At 47.6% G+C, this 19,079-nt stretch overlaps 1 protein-coding gene across 1 annotated transcript in view; it reads left to right on the plus strand.

The window, feature by feature from the left end:
* The window catches only part of USP39 (ubiquitin specific peptidase 39), a 113,749-nt gene that overhangs the window by 34,473 nt on the left and 60,197 nt on the right, over positions 1-19,079 (plus strand). Inside the window, exons 7-9 of the mRNA XM_030201688.1 lie at positions 10,022-10,096; positions 17,662-17,729; positions 18,770-18,958. Of these exons, the coding sequence (XP_030057548.1) occupies positions 10,022-10,096; positions 17,662-17,729; positions 18,770-18,958 (332 nt within the window). The remainder of the gene's footprint in view (positions 1-10,021; positions 10,097-17,661; positions 17,730-18,769; positions 18,959-19,079) is intronic.

Consider the following 19,079-nt stretch of genomic DNA (forward strand, 5'->3'; position numbering starts at 1 on the left):
CCCGCTATACACTGAGTTTGTTTGCCAGAACAGTCCATGCTAGCGCGACTCCACTCACACCATCCAACTTAATAACTTCAATAAAACTGTAAACTGTTATTTCCTTCTTCCAACCTGTCTTTAGCCACTTTAAGGTCGCCCCGCACATGTTAGGCACTTGATACTCCCAACAATCTGTCCTTTTCAGACCTCGTGGCCGCCATCTTGTCCAAGAATATTCTCGCTTCTTCCACCCGATCAAAGAAGTATTTCTGTCCGTGATCCACTACTTTCAGCCTCGCAGGATAAAGTAAGCTGAAGAGGAGTTTTAGATCAAATAATTGGGAGCACACTGGCACAAAAGCTTTCCGGGCTGTGGACACCTTATCAGAGTAGTCCTGGAAGCACAGAATGCGGGTATTTTGGTATTGTATCTGCTTGCCCCCCCCCCCCCCCCCCCTTGCAGTGCTTGAAGTAACAGCATTTTATGGGTATAATTAAGCACCCTAAGGATGACCACTCTGGGGCAATCTCCTCCCGCTTTACGCTGTCCCAGCCGATGAGCCCTTTCCAGCCGAAAATCACCCACCAGATCTGGCAGTGCCGCTGCTTTGGGAAGCCAGTCCTCCAGAAATTTCCTTAAGTCTTTTTCTATGAGGGTTTCCAGAAGGCCCACCAACCTTAAGTTGTTTCTGCGGGATCGATTTTCTAAATCTTCTATCTTCTCCTCCAAAGCCGACAAACACTTTAGAAGCTGTGGTTGCCCCTCCGACACCTTTTGCACTGCGTCCTCAATGTTCCCCACACGTTGTTGCACCGCCTGAACTTCCACTGCCATTGCCACATACCTCTCCTCTATCCCGTCCATTTGTCCAGGATCCGTTGAAATTTGGATTCTACCGTCTGCTCCACCGCGCTTTGACCTCCGTTATCTCCGCTGCCCACTGAGAGCTTGGTGTTGGCAACAACGGCATGCTTTTGTCAGCCATCTTGGAATCTGTTAGTCGCCCCTTCTCTCGACTCCCTGCGAAGATTTGGCAGCCACCCGCTCTGGTAATTAGCTTCAGAAAGGTTGTTTTGTAAATAGGATTTTTCTTTCAGGAGAAAAAAATGCTGATTCTGATAGCTGATTATTTCGGGTGGTCCGGAGCAGCGATTCACTATCTCCTCACTCCTCCATAGCCCAACTGGAAGTCCCCGAAACTTTGTAAGTTTTAAGTGATTTGAAAATGAGCCCTACTAGTGTCGGTGGAGACTTATTTTCTTCTAAGCCTTCCTCCTTCAACTCTGTATCTTACTCCTTCCTTGAACATCTTTTCTTATGGAAAATCATATTTCTATGAGCTTCCATGTAAGCCTGATAGACCATCTTTCTGTGGTGGTTTTAGGGCTCCCCTGGATGTTTAAGATCCATTACTAGTGTCTCTTGTTGCTACAAGATGCTGAGAGCAGAGCCCATATACTGGTTGAACCTGAGCCTGGGGCTGTGGTAACTTTGTGTGTGTGAAATAAAACCCCCACACAAGAGGTGTTGAGTTAAAATAGGCCATGGTTGTTAAGAAAACCAGGTGATTTAGAGTTGATTTTGCCCTTTCCTCGACTAATCTCAAGTTTGTATGTCTGCAATTGATGAGACCTCTTAAATGAAATTCTTTAGTCATTTCTAAAATGTTTTACCTAATAGGTTGCATCTTCAGGAATATGGTTTCCAACCACTAATATTTTATGTAAGAAGAGCAGAAATAGGGTGGGTGTATGAGGGGATAGTGTTGGAGGGCATTCATGGAAACTTTCCCCAGCCCTTTTCTTATTGGAGGAAGCATATATGGATTTGTTCTTGGTTGTAAGGACTGTATCACTTTTACCTTTTTTTTTTTTTTTTTCTTTCAGAAGAAGTTATTATTTTATCTTAATTTTGAATTGATAGAACAACCTTTGGGATGCCTGCAGTAGATCTTCTGTATATTTTACCTAAGACACATGACCCAATTCCTCTGTGGAATCCCAGTATGTAGTCATCATGGCCTCATGTACAGGTTCTGTTGCTTTTCCAGGAATGAGCGCACACTGGTTTGTTTTTAAAACTCCGCTCTTCTTCTTCCCTATTGAAAAGTGAAACTAAATGATTAGCATATATCTACACTGTAATTTTTTTTCATATTCACAAAACTTAGGGCCATTGGTATGCTCTGGTATAATTTTATGACTGGCTAAGACTTTGACCATGTTTTGAATGCCCCATCTTTTTGACTCTTCTGTGCAGTCCTCTGCATTCTCTTGTCTGTTCCCAGCAATAACATCACAACAAACAATGAAAGTGTTATTGCAATAACAGACATGGCATTTTAATCCACCAATTCCTGTTTGTCCTAAGCAGATCAGCTCAGAATGAATGAATTATGTCTATCAGTCAGCAGATGGAGACAAAGACTAATAAGCTAAGAGCTCTGCTGTACTAAAGTTTTCATGCAGCCACAGCTCATCAGTATTCTGTCTCCAGCAGATGGTGACTAGCATTCTGTGCAGCTCTGGATTTGGCTGGAGTAGCCCTTCCTGGGATTAGTTGGAGAATTTGTATTCCGGTAGAGCTAGTGAGGATGAAGAGGGAACTAGGGCAGCCTTGGGAAGGGGTTCTCTGAAGGAGTTCAGGTCCCTCCCCTATTTTGCTAGTATTCCATAGTGAGGTTGTTTTAACCTTTACACCTAAATAAATAGAGAAGTGGAGTATTTTCTTGCTTATGTTTTCTACTTCGTTTGATCTGGAGACTGTTGTTTTAAAACTGCCAGTGTATTTTTTTTCCATTTTGTGTTTATTGAATTTTAAAAGAAAGTTACACAAAACCAATCCCCAATATAAGACCCAACAAAGCAACAGGCATGGCAATATATAACAACTGTCTCAATCCCAATGCTCAACTATCTGCCCCCCCCCCCCCCCCCCGAATACACAACCCATCTTAGTACTGTCTGACGATGGAAATATAGGCATGGTTCAATATGTCATAGTTCCTCACATTCCTACTGTCAATCCCCAAATAATGTTACATAAAAGTTTTCCCAAACGTCAAAACTACTACCCTTACCATTTTTGATACCAGTGGGAGAAAGTGTCCAGGCTGTCTGAAAGTCAGCCATCTGACCACATCTTTGCGTAGTAAGTTTACTAAAATAATATGCCTCCCACAAGGCTCTAATTACTTGAGGTATCTGTGGAATTACCGCAGTTTGCCAACATTTTGCTATTTCCTGACGGAGAACTGCTAAGCATGGGAGAAGCACCCTTATGGCCTCTGGCACCACTTGCAACAAAAATAAAGCTGGATCCGCTGTGATACTGAATGAGAACATGGTGGAAAACATCCCAGCCCAGGACTTCCAAAACAACCCAATTAATGGACAATCCCACCAAATATGGAAACATGTGCTCCAATTCCCGCCTCTCCTCCAACATTCCCCAATTTCAGCAGGAAAGAACTTAGCTAAGGTCATGACCTATACCATTCTGTTTTCTGTCAAGTTTGCTGAGATGGTAAAGCGGGCCATATTATTGTATATAGATTCCCACTCTCGTGCTGACAATTTCCGACCCAATTCAACCTCCCACTGTCTAATAAAAGATGGCATCTGTTCCCCTCCCACTGAGCTTAGAAAATCATACAGTGCTAAGGTCATTTTTGGTTGTCAAAGGCCTTTTGTTAGAAATTCTTCAAATGGGAGTGGGGGTTTAAACCAATAGTCCCTGTGTAAGGCACTACCCAGGAAATGCCTGATTTTAAGATACTTATAGAAATCTCTTTTGTCCAGGTTGTACATCTTTTGTAAATCGGAGGAGACCATCATGCCCCCCTCCTGAATTACCTGTCCCAGGTGTGTCATCCCCTTAGACTCCCAATCCTGAAGGGCAGATTGCGGCCACCCTTCTATAAAGTGGGTCAACACTGATAGTGGGGCACATCGCACAAACCTGCAGCCTTTAAGCAAGAGACTAAAAGTACCACACCCTGAGGGTCAAGGAGCCTTTAATGATGGGGTTTTGAATGCCCCTTCTTCCCTAACTGCCCAAGGAGTCCAAAACATTTGACTAGTGGTTAAATTACCCATCAACTCCCCTTCTATCCACACCCATGACATCGGAAAGGTCAAGCCCCAAGTCATCAGGCCCGAATCTGTGCAGCCCAGTAATAACGCTTCAGATCTGGGACCTCCAAGCCTTCCCCATGCCTCTTCCTTATCAGAAGTCGTTTGGCCACTCTTGAGGGTCGTTTCTTCCACATACATTGGAATAGATTGCATTGCAAGTTCTGCAATACCCTCCTGGGGATAGGCACTAGGAGTGTCAAATCTAGGTAGCAACATCATCTTGCAGACTGCCACCCTCCCAAGCTGTGTGTGGGTCAGACCATGCCATCTGTCCAGTTCCATGGACAATTCTCTTAACACCACTTGATAATTAATTCTGTACAGATCAGAAAACTTGGGACAAATATTAACTTCTAAGTACTGAGTAAATTGCTTAGCCCACCCAAATGGTAAAGATTCTTTCAGCACCTGAGCCCTATCAGGGTCTAAGGTTACATTCAGGATTTCAGACTTGGAAGCATTCATTTTAAACTCTGAAAGTGCGCCATATTTGTGAAGTGTTTGAATGATAAGCGGGAGTGTGGTCTCAGGACTCGTCACCCATAGCAAAATGTAATCCGCAAACGGATATTTTATATTCAGCTCCTCCCACCTGTAGCGTTTTGATTGCTGGGTTTTGACAAATATGGGCTGCCAATGGCGCCACTGTTAATGCAGATAATAGGGGCGGTAAAGGACAGCCCTGTCTAGTGCCCCTCCCCAACGAGAGAGCCTGGGAGTACCCCTGTTTACCCGAATTCTTGCGGTGGGGCTAGTGTACAATGCCAATATCTGCGAGTGAAAGGATGGTCCAAACCCCATCTTATCCAATACAGTAAACATGAACTTCCATTCTACTCGATCAAATTCCTTTTTGGCATCAATCGCCAGTATTACCACAGGTGTCCTGGATTGTGCTGCTTGCCAGTTTAGTTGAATTGCTCTATGTATGTTGTCAACAGTTGTGTGGTTGGGAATGAACCCACATTGGCCCATATGTTTAAGGTCAGAAATGTGAGTATTACGTTTATTAGCCAAAACACTAGCCAACAGTTTAACATCTAGGTTGAGGAAAGAGATCGGCTGGTAGGAGCCGCACAACCTGCATCCTTGCCTGGCGTAGGTAAGACAGTGATACCAGCTTCACCCATCAAAGCAATAAAGGGTTCCCCTTCTAACATTGCATTGAAAACCTGGATCAAAAAGGGAGCCACCATCCCTCCAAACTTTTAATAAAACTTAGCCGTGAGACCATCTAGCCCAGGAGATTTGCCTGGTTTCAGGGATCTAATTGCGCGTCTAACCTCCTCAACCTGTATCTCCTGATCTAGAAATTCTACCTGACTTTCTGTAAGGTGTGGAAGATCAACCCCTTCTAAATAGTGCTGCATTTCAGGGGGCATTGCAGTTGCTTCAGATGTGTACAGGGTTCTATAAAAACACAAAACAAGTTCTCGTATCCTCAGGTTTAAAATATTCCCTGCCTTCCACATCCGTAAAGAGGTGACATGTGACATCAAACGCTGCTGTTTCAACTGTGACGCCAGTAATCTACTAGCTTTTATTTCCCTCTTCATAGAACACTTGCTTTACTTTATTCATATGATTACCACCTCCCCCGCACATAGAGCTTGCAAAGACTGACGTTCCTGAATCTGATGCATCAGCTTAGGGGTGGTTGACTGTGCACATCGATGTTCTAGCTGTGAGAGATCTTTTCGTAATTCCCTGTCCTGACCTTCTCTTTCTCTCGCTTCAGCTTACTAGCCCACATAATCAGACGACAATGGACAAATGCTTTAAAACAATCCCACACAGTCCTCAGTGAAACATCAGGAAGGGAGGATATCTGTCAAGAACAAAGGGATCTCCCTATTTAAGTCCTGAATCACCCTATCATCATCTAGGAGGGATTCATTCAACCTCCAAAAGCATAATTTCAAATCTTGTAGGTGTCCCCTACATTGCACCCAGATTGGGCACGGTCTGACCACACTATACTTTCAATATCAAGCTTTACCACAGTTGACAGAATATTTTTATCCAGAAAAAAAATAGTATATACGTGAATAAGAGGTATGTGGAGCAGAGTAATACGTAAATCGCTTGTTTGTACCCGAAAAATACCTCCACGTATCTATTAACCCCAAATTTGTCAAAAATTGTAAAGCTTTCCGATCCTTCTGTCTATATAAATGCTATCCAGAGGAATCTAAACTTAGGTGAAGTAACACATTAAAATCCCCATCTAGAACCCAGAATCCCTCAGTCCACTGAAGCAGCGATCTCTCCAAATCTATATAAAATGACCTCTGGCCATCATTAGGGGCATAAACGGAAACCAGGTTGTAAACACTATCCAGTACGACCAATTGAACAGCCAGATAGCGACTGTTAGGATCTGATATGACTCCCTTCTCTAGTGGTTGAAGTGACCCGGAAATCAAGATACCAACCTCTTGTTTGTTTTTTTTTGTTTTTGCCGAAGGATGGGAGGCAAAAAAATTGCAGCAGATATTGCTATGGCGCAGGAGACTTTTGGTGACACCTCAACAAATGTGTTTCCTGCAAATAGTAGTTGACAACCTAGAAAGTTCCTTAAATAGACATTGTCTCTTATATGGTGAATTTAAACCTTTGACGTTCAAGGACTATCTTAATATCACCCATATTCTGAGAGAAATAACAACCCTATGTCGTACCACCTGACCTATCTGTTCCCCCAACTCATCCAGCTTATATGCAAAACCTTCTATCAAAATATTTGTTATGTGTGTACCCAACCATCCCCCCCCCCCATTCTCAAAAGGAAATAATGATAGAAATATGACCCTTCCTCTCCCCAAACCCACCTATCCTCCCACTTCCCACCACTTCCCCAGACTTCCTATACCCCTCCCTATGGGTTTATCAACAATCATCAAGGAAGAAGCGAGGTCACCCCCCTCCCCATCTTTCCAAGCCTTTAACTGAGCACTGTCAACTAAACAAATAGCGCAGCCCAGCACAAGAAAATATTGTCTATACCATTTACCCCTCTGGTCCAAGATTGTAAGTTGCAAAGTATAAATAAAAATGTTACATCCCCATTAGCAGAAGACTATTTTTAGAGGACTATTAGTTAAAAAAAAATAGTTTTTGTAGCACAGAATGTCCAGATATGTAGAGCGCTATCTACTGACAAGCCTTCGAGGACTCTCATGTAGTCTAAATGGACGCTTGAAGATACCAGAAAGCACCTAAGAGAAGACTCTCATGAGTCTCAAACTTCACAACTACTTTTATTGGAGTGTGACAAGTGGAGTGTGACTTGAGTGTGGCCAGAATCATCGCGGGGAAACCCCTACCACTCTTGTTGCAGAAGCCTGATGTTGTAGACGGCGGCTTTTATTATTAGAGATTCTCTGCCACTTAGGACGATGTTGAACCTTATGCAGCACAGGTGGTTCCTTTCCACCATCCTGATCCTGTCCCGGACCCGGGTGGATTAGGGAGGCCTCTTCCTTTTTGCAAACATGATACAGCTGCCCCTCGTGGGTGAATATCAGAGCAAAGGGAAACTGCCACCAATAAGGTATTCCTTCTTTCCACAGTTGCTCAGTAAGGAGGCAGAGCTCCCCTTGACGCTTCAGAGTGGAGGAAGCCAAATCCTGATACAGTGATAGGTGGTACGTGTCCCAGATAACACTGTCTTTACCTTTAGCAGCTTTAAGAACAGCCTCCTTTACTTTAAAACTCTGAAAGCACGCCACTATGTCTCTGGCTGAAGTATTACGCGCTTTCCCCAGGGTCTGGTGTGCTCTTATTATTTTGATCTGTTCCGCTGGGACCTCTGTTCCTCCCTCCGATAATAAAGAACTGGCCACACGTTGCAGCATTGACTCACAATTTATATATTCAGGAGTTTCGGGTAAGCCTCGTATTTGGATATTACATCTCTGGGACCTGTTCTCCATGTCTCTGTTTTATACGCCAGCTCCATATTTTCTTTTTGTAGCTCTCCCAGTCTCTTATCCATATGTGCAAAAGCCTCTGAATGCTCTTAAAAGCGTTGATCCGTTTCCTCCATGCGCCTGCCAAGTTCGGCTCTATCCGCAGGTCAGATCCGAGAGTGGATAGCTCGGCCCGAACCACCTTAAGGTCAGATTTCATTTCTTGCAACCACTCAAAAATAGCTCCTGTTGCCTCTGGATCCACTTGTTGTAGCCCACCAGTGTTGCATTGAGGTTCCTCGTGGTCGTCTGCCATTCGAGCATCCACCATCATAGCCGAGCCCGACCGCAGAGTCTGCATTGCTGCGGAGTAAGAAAATTGGGCTAGATTTACTCCCTGTTGTTTAAGAGCCATCAGTTTCGATGCAGCTTACTCTGGGAGCCTTTCTTGATATTAGCAATAGTCAGACACCTTTGAATGGGCTGCTAATTATCAGCAATGAAGCTTAGAGGGTGGAGAGCGTTTGGCTTAAACAACTATCTTAGACGGTAAGGTCACTTCTTCCCTGCCAGTGCATTTTTAACAGGAGGGAACTCTGTAGGTTTCATTTTTGTTTACCCATCCATCTCCTGTCTGTTGTTGCATTGGGACTGATGCATATTCCTAAGGGTAGTGTATTTTGCTTCTCTTTCTTGCTGCTTTTAATTTGTTTTTTGCCAGGATTCATGCATCACTTTTGTCTTTCTACAATATAGTTCAAAGTTTGCAGCAGTGAGTTTTGCTGAAGCCCATTTCCACTGAAAATGATACGCATATGTTTCGGGTGCTGAGGCTTGAACCTGGGACCCATTTTTCCAGAATTTATACTAAGTGTCAGGTAACCAATAACACCTCAATAAGAGTGTATCTTTATTGCGCCAACATTACCTTTATTTCAAAACAGGATTGGGGTGTAGAGTACAAGGTTCTTTGGTGTTTGGATATTCATAGAGTTTTATTATTTGATTTAAGTAGTAGCTAATGAATTTCATACATCTGATAATTTGTTTTTTTATTTGCTGGAGCTGAAAAAGATGAAGTGACTACAAAAGCAACCATTGCTCATTGGCTCAAGGAGGCAGTTTCGTCTGCCTGTGTCCAAGGTCACCAAGTTATTCTTTGGCTTCAGGTCCATTCAACTAGGGGAATGGCATCCTCTTAGGCTGAGTCAAAAAATTTTTCCCCAGCAGATATTTGTAGGCTGCTATGTGACCTTTACATTTTTTGCTAAGTTTATAGATTTGGATTGACAGGGTAAAATTAAGCTGTATTTGGCACTGGAGTGCTTTCAGAGGCAGCATCTTCTTTCTATCCATTGGTTCTGGACTGGACTGGTCCGGTTAGGATGACTAGGAAGGAAAAATTGGTCTGTCTTGATAATTTTCTTTCCTTCAGTCCAACTAGACCAGTCCAGACTGCCTTCCAATAGCAGAGGAATGAGTTGTTGGTTGTTTATTTCTCTGTATCATTCCAATTTTAGTATATGTGCTGCCAAAGCGAGTTAGACACCTGATGTACGGATTCCTCTTTGAATGTTCCTTTTTGCTAGGCAGTCCTGGGTGTTTTTTAGTTTCTCAAATCAGTTTTTCTCTCTTTCGTACACCTTTTGTTTTGATTATAGGAATACTGATGTGCTTTGGCTGCATAGAACCTTTTGTACAGCAGAGCTCCTAGCTCGTTGGTCTCTTTCTCCATCTGCTGGCTGAAGGGCACAATCCATTTGGTTCTGGACTGATATGGTTGGATGAAAGGAAAGAAAATTAGCAGGTAAGACCAAATCTTTCCTTGGGTGAAAACTGTTGGGTGGAGTGGGGTAGGCAAATCAGATTTTAATACATGTTTGAATTTGCTAGCAGTGTTTTAAAAGATGTATTAAATATTTGTATTTCATCAGATATTTGTGTCTAATCCTTCTATATTTTTTTGTCCATCATCTTCCCTGTCCCTGCAGGTGATGGAGTTGACTTCCTTTCTTGGTTCCTCAATGCTCTGAATTTGGCCCTTGGAGGGACGAAAAAGAGAAGAAGTATGTGGCTTGGATTATTTTTCATTTCGTGAAGAGTCACCTTCCAATTTGCCAAAGGAAGATTTAAATAACATGTCTTATTTGTCCTTGATGATTATTGGTATTGCAAGACAAGTTTATTTATTTATTTAGATTTTGCTCACACATTTTTCAGTAGTAGCTCAAGGTGAGTTACATTCAGGTACACTGGATGTTTCTCTGTCCCAGGAAGGCTCACAATCTAATTTTGTACCTGAGGCAATGGAGGGTTAAGTGACTTGCCCGAGATCACAAGGAGCAGCAGCAGGATTTGAACCGGCCACCTCTGGATTGCAAGACCAGTGCTGTAACCACTAGGCCACTCCTCCACGTATTATGTGTGTGAAAGACTTCTATTGAGCTGATATGGTACCCTGCCTATCATGTCCTATCTCTGTTTTACAGTGCTATGGTATATTTAGATGATTGATTACATGAATCTCTGGGCAATTACTGTTGTTTAAGTTTTAGTGTCTGTTAATTTTTTAAATGTTTTGTTTAGAAAGGGTTTTTTTTTTTTTTTTTTGAAAGTATCTTTATTAAACCAGTAAACAGCAAAGGCATCTTGACAAAGTGGTGATGATAGCCCAGAATACTAAATAGCTCTAGAGTTGCAGGCAGAAATAAGAATCAGGGAGTTATGTTGCAGGTAAGCACAGGTGCAAATGGTATCATGAAATTCTTCATTTCTTTAGTATCAATAGCCCCTATATGACCTTTGACCCTGTGATTGAGACTTAGATTCTTAGACCTCTTTCTTTCTTTCTCACTTGCTGTGTGATCTTAAGCAAAGAGATTGGGAGAGGGGTATACTTATGTGGTGAATTGCTTTGTATATCAGTGTTAGTATGTAGAGAGGTTTTGTTTTTTTGTGGCCCTCTAACTCTCTTGCATATTGGAATTTCCCCCTCAAAACCAACCTTTAGTGAGCTTACTTTTCATGTAATCTTCATTGCAGTTATATGGGTGGGGGTTTCCACTATTTTATAACCTCTGGCCTACCTAGTTCAGCCATTGCAGTGATAGCTGTTGGCCAGGGACCACTGCTCCCTCTGAAACTTGGTATGCTTGCAGCCTGAGCCTGGTTAATAGGTGTCACTATTGTGTGATGGCCAAGATTCCATACCCTCTTCCCCTTAGGTCTGTAAACACTGCTTTCTCCGAGGACAAGCAGGCTGCTTGTTCTCACGACTGGGTTGACGTCCGCGGCAGCCCCCACCAACCGGAAGAAGCTTCGCGGGACGGTCGGCACGCAGGGCACGCCCACCGCGCATGCGCGGCCGTCTTCCCGCCCGTGCGCGACCGCTCCCGCCAGTTACTTTTTTTCCGCGACTGGAGAGAGTTGTGCAATCGCCTCTCTCTCCGTTCAGCCGCCGGATTTTTCGACCGCGTTTACGCGGATCGTTGCTTTGACCCGTTCGGTTCCTCTTTCTTTCTTTCTTCGTATTGTTAAAAAAAAAAAAAAAAAAAAAAAAAAAAAGATTTTCGCGCGTGTGGAGCACGCGCTCCCCTTTTCCCTCGCTTCCAGCGGGGACGCCTCGTTGCGGCCTAGTGGCCGCTCGGTCGGCTAGTTTTTTCGTGGTGTGATTTTAGCCACCATTGCCGACTTTGACTTCGCCGACGCGATTTTTCCGTCGATGTCCTCGAAGGTCCCGAGTGGATTTAAAAAGTGTGGTCGCTGCGGCCGGCCGATCTCGCAGACCGACACCCACGCTTGGTGCCTCCAGTGCCTCGGGCCGGAGCACAATCTCAAGTCGTGCGCGCTGTGTCTCGGTCTCCGGAAACGGACTCAGGTTGCGAGGCAAGTTCTGCGGGACCGTCTTTTTGGAACTTGCGCCGGCCCCTCGACGTCGACCTCGACGGCATCGGTATCGAAGGCCGGATCTTCGGTACCGGTATCGATGCCCGAGACATCGGCACCGATGGCAGCGACCCCAGGAGAACAGGTCCCGTCGGCCCGCCGGTCCGCCGGTGAGAGTGGGGTTGAGAGGCCGCGTGGGCTGTCGGCCCCGGTCACTCCCTCAGCTCGTGAGCCACGGGACCGAACCCTGTCGGACCCGGTACCTCGAGACCGAGGGGGATCGACCTCCTCCTCCTCCATGCCCTCCGGCGCCGGTGACGTGCACCGGAAAAAAGATAAGAAGCGCCGTCACCGGGAGCCCTCGGTGCACCCTGAAGGGGAGTCGACGCCGAAGCGTCATCGCAGAGAGGAGAGATCTCCGTCGGTGGTGGAGGTACCGACGCGTCGGGGTTCCGGCACCTCGGTGCCGTCTCCTGGCCCCCAGCAGCTTCTGGCACCGACACCCTTACCGGCCCCACCGCCTTTCCCGGCAGCGGGCCTGGACGAGTGCCTCAGAGCCATCCTTCCGGGGATCCTGGAAGGGCTGATGCGCCAGGCTGTGCCGGCGTCGGGGGTGCTTGCGCCCCCGGCGCCGATGACTGTGGCGCCGGCGAGCTCTAGCCCGGCGCCGGGGCTGTCGACACCGCCGCCGCTTGCGGTGCCGGTCTCGACCGCCACGCAGGTGGAGTCCCCGTCGACGTCGATGGAGGGAGCTCCGTCCCCGCCGGCGCGGGAGTCTACCGCTCGACGACACCGAGACCTCGGTGCCTCGACGTCGAGCCGGGCCCGGTACCGGACTCAGCTACATGAGCTAATGTCCGATACCGAGGATGAGGACTCGTGGGGGGAAGAGGAGGACCCGAGATATTTCTCCTCAGAGGAGTCTACGGGCCTTCCCTCGGACCCCACGCCGTCACCGGAGAGGAAGCTCTCACCTCCTGAGAGTCCTCTCCTTTGCCTCCTTTGTGCGGGATATGTCTATAAGCATTCCCTTTCCCGTGGTCTCTGTGGAAGAGCCGAGGGCCGAGATGCTCGAGGTCCTCGACTATCCATCACCACCTAGAGAGTCCTCCACGGTACCGCTGCACAATGTCCTGAAGGAGACGCTGCTTCGGAACTGGGTGCGACCACTAACTAACCCCACCATTCCCAAGAAAGCAGAGTCCCAGTACAGGATCCACTCTGACCCAGAGCTCATGCGGCCCCAGTTGCCCCATGACTCAGCGGTCGTGGATTCTGCTCTCAAGAGGGCACGGAGTTCGAGGGATACCGCCTCGGCGCCCCCGGGGCGGGAGTCTCGCACTCTGGACTCATTTGGGAGGAAGGCCTACCAATCCTCCATGCTCGTGACCCGCATCCAATCTTACCTGCTCTATATGAGCATCCACATGCGGACCAATGTGCAACAGCTGGCGGACCTGGTCGATAAGCTCCCGCCGGAGCAGTCCAGGCCATATCAGGAGGTGGTCAGGCAGCTGAAGGCGTGCAGAAAGTTCCTGTCCAGGGGGATTTTTGACACCTGTGACGTGGCATCTCGTGCTGCGGCCCAAGGTATAGTGATGCGCAGGCTCTCATGGCTGCGTGCCTCTGACCTGGACAACCGCACCCAGCAGAGACTGGCTGACGTCCCTTGCCGGGGGGATAATATTTTTGGCGTAGAAGGTCGAGCAGATGGTTGACCAACTGCATCAGCGGGAAACCGCTCTCGACAAGCTCTCCCACCGGGCGCCTTCAGCACCCGCCCCCGCGGGCGGGCGTTTTTCCCGGGCTCGGCAGGCTGCACCCTATTCTTTTGCGAAGCGTAGGTACAACCAGCCGGCCCGAAGGCCTCGTCAGGCACAGGGACAGCCCCAGCGCGCTCGTTCCCGTCAACAGCGTGCGCCTAAGCAGCCCCCTGCGCCTCCACAGCAAAAGCCGGGGACGGGCTTTTGACTGGATCCACGGGAACATAGCCGCCCTACAAGTGTCCGTACCGGACGACCTGCCGGTCGGAGGGAGGTTAAAATTCTTTCACCAAAGGTGGCCTCTCATAACCTCCGACCAGTGGGTTCTCCAAATAGTGCGGTGCGGATACGCCCTGAATTTGACCTCCCTGCCTCCAAATTGTCCTCCGGGAGCTCAGTCTTTCAGCTCCCATCACAAGCAGGTACTTGCAGAGGAACTCTCCGCCCTTCTCAGCGCCAATGCGGTCGAGCCCGTACCACCCGGGCAGGAAGGGCAGGGATTCTATTCCAGGTACTTCCTTGTGGAAAAGAAAACAGGGGGGATGCGTCCCATCCTAGACCTGAGAGGCCTGAACAAATTCCTGGTCAAAGAAAAGTTCAGGATGCTTTCCTTGGGCACCCTTCTGCCAATGATTCAGAAAAACGATTGGCTATGTTCCCTGGATTTAAAGGACGCATACACTCACATCCCGATACTGCCAGCTCACAGACAGTATCTCAGATTCCGCCTGGGCGCACGGCACTTTCAGTATTGTGTGCTGCCCTTTGGGCTCGCCTCTGCCCCACGAGTGTTTACAAAGTGCCTCGTGGTGGTAGCGGCCTACCTACGCAAGCTGGGAGTGCACGTGTTCCCATATCTCGACGATTGGCTGGTCAAGAACACCTCGAAGGCAGGAGCCCTCCGGTCCATGCAGTGCACTATTCAACTTCTGGAGCTGCTGGGGTTTGTGATAAATTACCCAAAGTCCCATCTCCAGCCAACTCAGTCTCTGGAATTCATAGGAGCGCTGCTGAATTCCCAGACGGTTCAGGCCTACCTTCCCGAAGCGAGGGCCACCAATCTCTTGGCCCTGGCTTCGCAGACCAGAGCGTCTCAGCAGATCACAGCTCGGCAGATGTTGAGACTTCTGGGTCATATGGCCTCCACAGTTCATGTGACTCCCATGGCTCGTCTTCACATGAGATCTGCTCAATGGACCCTAGCTTCCCAGTGGTTCCAAGCCACCGGGAATCTAGAGGATGTCATCCGCCTCTCCACCAGTTGCCGCACTTCACTGCTCTGGTGGACCATACGGACCAATTTGACCCTGGGACGTCCATTCCAAATTCCGCAGCCCACGAAAGTGCTGACGACGGATGCATCCCGCCTGGGGTGGGGAGCCCATGTCGATGGGCTTCACACCCAGGGTCTGTGGTCCCTCCAGGAAAAGGATCTGCAGATCAACCTCCTGGAGCTCCGAGCGATCTGGAACGCACTGAAGGCTTTCAGAGATCGGCTGTCCTGCCAAATTATCCAAATTCGGACAGACAATCAGGTTGCAATGTATTACGTCAACAAGCAGGGGGGCACCGGATCTCGCCCCCTGTGTCAGGAAGCCGTCGGTATGTGGCGTTGGGCGTGTCGCTTCGGCATGCTTCTCCAAGCCACGTACCTGGCAGGCGTAAACAACAGTCTGGCCGACAGACTGAGCAGAGTCATGCAACCGCACGAGTGGTCGCTCCATTCCAGAGTGGTACGCAAGATCTTCCGAGAGTGGGGCACCCCCTCGGTGGATCTTTTCGCCTCTCAGACCAACCACAAGCTGCCTCTGTTCTGTTCCAGGCTTCAGACACACGGCAGGCTAGCGTCAGATGCCTTTCTCCTTCATTGGGGGACCGGCCTCCTGTATGCTTATCCTCCCATACCTTTGGTGGGGAAGACCTTACTGAAGCTCAAGCAAGACCGCGGCACCATGATTCTGATAGCGCCCTTTTGGCCCCGTCAGATCTGGTTCCCTCTTCTTCTGGGGTTGTCCTCCGAAGAACCGTGGAGATTGGAGTGTTTTCCGACTCTCATTTCGCAGAACGACGGAGCGTTGCTGCACCCCAACCTTCAATCCCTGGCTCTCACGGCCTGGATGTTGAGGGCGTAGACTTCGCTGCGTTGGGTCTGTCTGAGGGTGTCTCCCGGGTCTTGCTTGCCTCTAGGAAGGATTCCACTAAAAAGAGTTACTTTTTCAAGTGGAGGAGGTTTGTCGTTTGGTGTGAGAGCAAGGCCCTAGAACCTCGTTCTTGCCCTGCACAGAACCTGCTTGAATACCTTCTGCACTTATCAGAGTCTGGCCTCAAGACCAACTCAGTAAGGAATCACCTTAGTGCGATTAGTGCTTACCATTATCGTGTGGAAGGTGAAGCCATCTCTGGAGAGCCTTTAGTCGTTCGATTCATGAGAGGTTTGCTTTTGTCAAAGCCCCCTATCAAGCCTCCTACTGTGTCATGGGATCTCAACGTCGTCCTCACCCAGCTGATGAAACCTCCTTTTGAGCCACTGAATACCTGCCATCTGAGGTACTTGACCTGGAAGGTCATTTTCTTGGTGGCAGTTACTTCAGCTCGTAGGGTCAGTGAGCTTCAAGCCCTGGTAGCTCATGCTCCATATACCAAATTTCATCACAACAGAGTAGTGCTCCGCACCCACCCAAAGTTCCTGCCGAAGGTGGTGTCGGAGTTCCATCTTAACCAGTCAATTGTCTTGCCAACATTCTTCCCCAGGCCGCATACCCGCCCTGCTGAACGTCAGTTGCACACATTGGACTGCAAGAGAGCATTGGCCTTCTACTTGGAGCGGACACAGCCCAACAGACAGTCCGCCCAATTGTTTATTTCTTTCGACCCTAACAGGCTAGGGGTCGCTGTCGGGAAACGCACCATCTCCAATTGGCTAGCAGACTGCATTTCCTTCACTTACGCCCAGGCTGGGCTGACTCTTGAGGGTCATGTCACGGCTCATAGTGTCAGAGCCATGGCAGCGTCGGTGGCCCACTTGAAGTCAGCCACTATTGAAGAGATCTGCAAGGCTGCGACGTGGTCATCTGTCCACACATTCACATCTCATTACTGCCTCCAGCAGGATACCCGACGCGACAGTCGGTTCGGGCAGTCGGTGCTGCAGAATCTGTTTGGGGTGTAAATCCAACTCCACCCTCCAGGACCCGAATTTATTCTGGTCAGGCTGCACTCTCAGTTAGTTGTTCTTCGTAGGTCAATTTCTGTTGTTCCCTCGCCGTTGCGAGGTTCAATTGACCTGGGTTCTTGTTTTGAGTGAGCCTGAGAGCTAGGGATACCCCAGTCGTGAGAACAAGCAGCCTGCTTGTCCTCGGAGAAAGGGTATGATACATACCTGTAGCAGTTGTTCTCCGAGGACAGCAGGCTGATTGTTCTCACCTACCCTCCCTCCTCCCCTTTGGAGTTGTGTGTTTCATCTTTTGCTAGTCATTCAACTGGCGGGAGCGGTCGCGCACGGGCGGGAAGACGGCCGCGCATGCGCGGTGGGCGTGCCCTGCGTGCCGACCGTCCCGCGAAGCTTCTTCCGGTTGGTGGGGGCTGCCGCGGACGTCAACCCAGTCGTGAGAACAATCAGCCTGCTGTCCTCGGAGAACAACTGCTACAGGTATGTATCATACCCTTTCATAGCATCCCAAACCCTGGCCAATCTGAGGAGAAGCCTGCCCCAGGAATCAAACTCAGGCCCTTTGTATGATTACATTTGGTACTGTCATTGAATACATTTTTGAAACTGTCATTTGCTGTGTTGTTTCAGATACGAGTGGTTTTCTGCTATTGAAATTTCTTTCTTTGATAAACTTAGGTTGTTTTAAATGGAGGAGATTTTGCTAGTTTTTGAATGAGTTTTGGTCCCCTGTAATTGGGCTGCCCAGTAAGCCTAAGGTTTTCTAAATTCCGGTGACTGTGTGAGATTAAAAGGTTTTCTCTTTCCTCTCCAGCAATTGTGACAGATGTGTTCCAAGGATCCATGCGCATATTCACCAAAAAGCTTCCACACCCAGATCTGGTAAAGTGTTTTTTTTTTTTCTTCTTTTCTTTTATAAAAAATGCAGCCATTTTGTATGTACATAAGTATTGCCATACTGGGAAAGACCAAAGGTCCATCGAGCCCAGCATCCTGTTTCCAACAGTGGCCAATCCAGGTCACAAATACCTGGCAAGATCTCAAAAATGTACAAAACATTTTATACTGCTTATCCCAGAAATAGTGGATTTTCCCCAAGTCCATTTAATAACGGTCTACGGACTTTTCCATTAGGAAGCCATCCAAACCTTTTTTAAACTCCGCTAAGCTAACTGCCTTTACCACATTCTCTGGCAACGAATTCGAGTTTAATTACACGTTGAGTGAAGAAACATTTTCTCCGATTTGTTATAAATTTACTACATTGTAGCTTCATCGCATGCCCCCTAGTCCTAGTATTTTTGGAAAGCGTGAACAGACACTTCACATCTACCCGTTCAACTCCACTCATTATTTTGTAGACCTCTATCATATCTCCCCTCAGCCGCCTTTTTTTCCAAGCTGAAGAGCCCTTTCCAGTACTGCATGTAACCTACCTACCAAATAGGACACCAGAATCAGGATTTGGATCCTCACTCTGGGAGAATATCCCAGGCTTTATCTGTTAGCTTTCACATAAGAAAAAAAACTTTGGTGATCTTTTTTGCTTTGCCACCCACTAGCATTTTACTGTTATTCACAGATATATGAGGGTGCTGCAGGGCAGAAGTGAGGTGGATTAGCAGAACTGTGGCTGTGTCAGAACAGGACAATTGTACAAATTCAAAAGTATAATAGTTTTCATAAAAATAAAGTTCCTGGGCTGTTTTCTCTTCCCCAAACCTTCAGCTAAAGTTACTAATGTGCACAAATGCTTAATTTGTATTATTTTACCACATAGTGCTGTGGGACCTAGTTACTAATGATGCGTATTGATGGCATTAGTGCTTATTAGTTAATCTTGTTGCGTGACTGGTAAATGTTCTGTTTCTCTTTTGTATGCTGGGGCTTTGCTGTGCTGACCTTGTGTGTTTTCTTGCCAGCCTGCAGAAGAGAAGGAGCAGCTATTGCTCAATGAGGAGTATCAGGAAACAATGGTGGAATCCACATTCATGTACCTGACCCTGGACCTGCCCACTGCCCCACTGTACAAGGATGAGAAAGAACAGCTCATCATCCCACAGGTGCCACTCTTCAGCATCTTGGCCAAATTCAATGGACTCGCAGAGAAGGTAAGAGTTCTACCATTCTCCTGCACCTCAGTTCAGTCCTATTATTGCCTTGTCATTACAGGGTCAGGGCCATCTGCCCTTTGACTTCTTGTTGAGAAGCTTACTAGGTTAACTTCTCACT

Source organism: Microcaecilia unicolor, chromosome 4 (assembly GCF_901765095.1).
Source record: "Microcaecilia unicolor chromosome 4, aMicUni1.1, whole genome shotgun sequence".
Taxonomy (NCBI): Eukaryota; Metazoa; Chordata; class Amphibia; order Gymnophiona; family Siphonopidae; genus Microcaecilia; species Microcaecilia unicolor.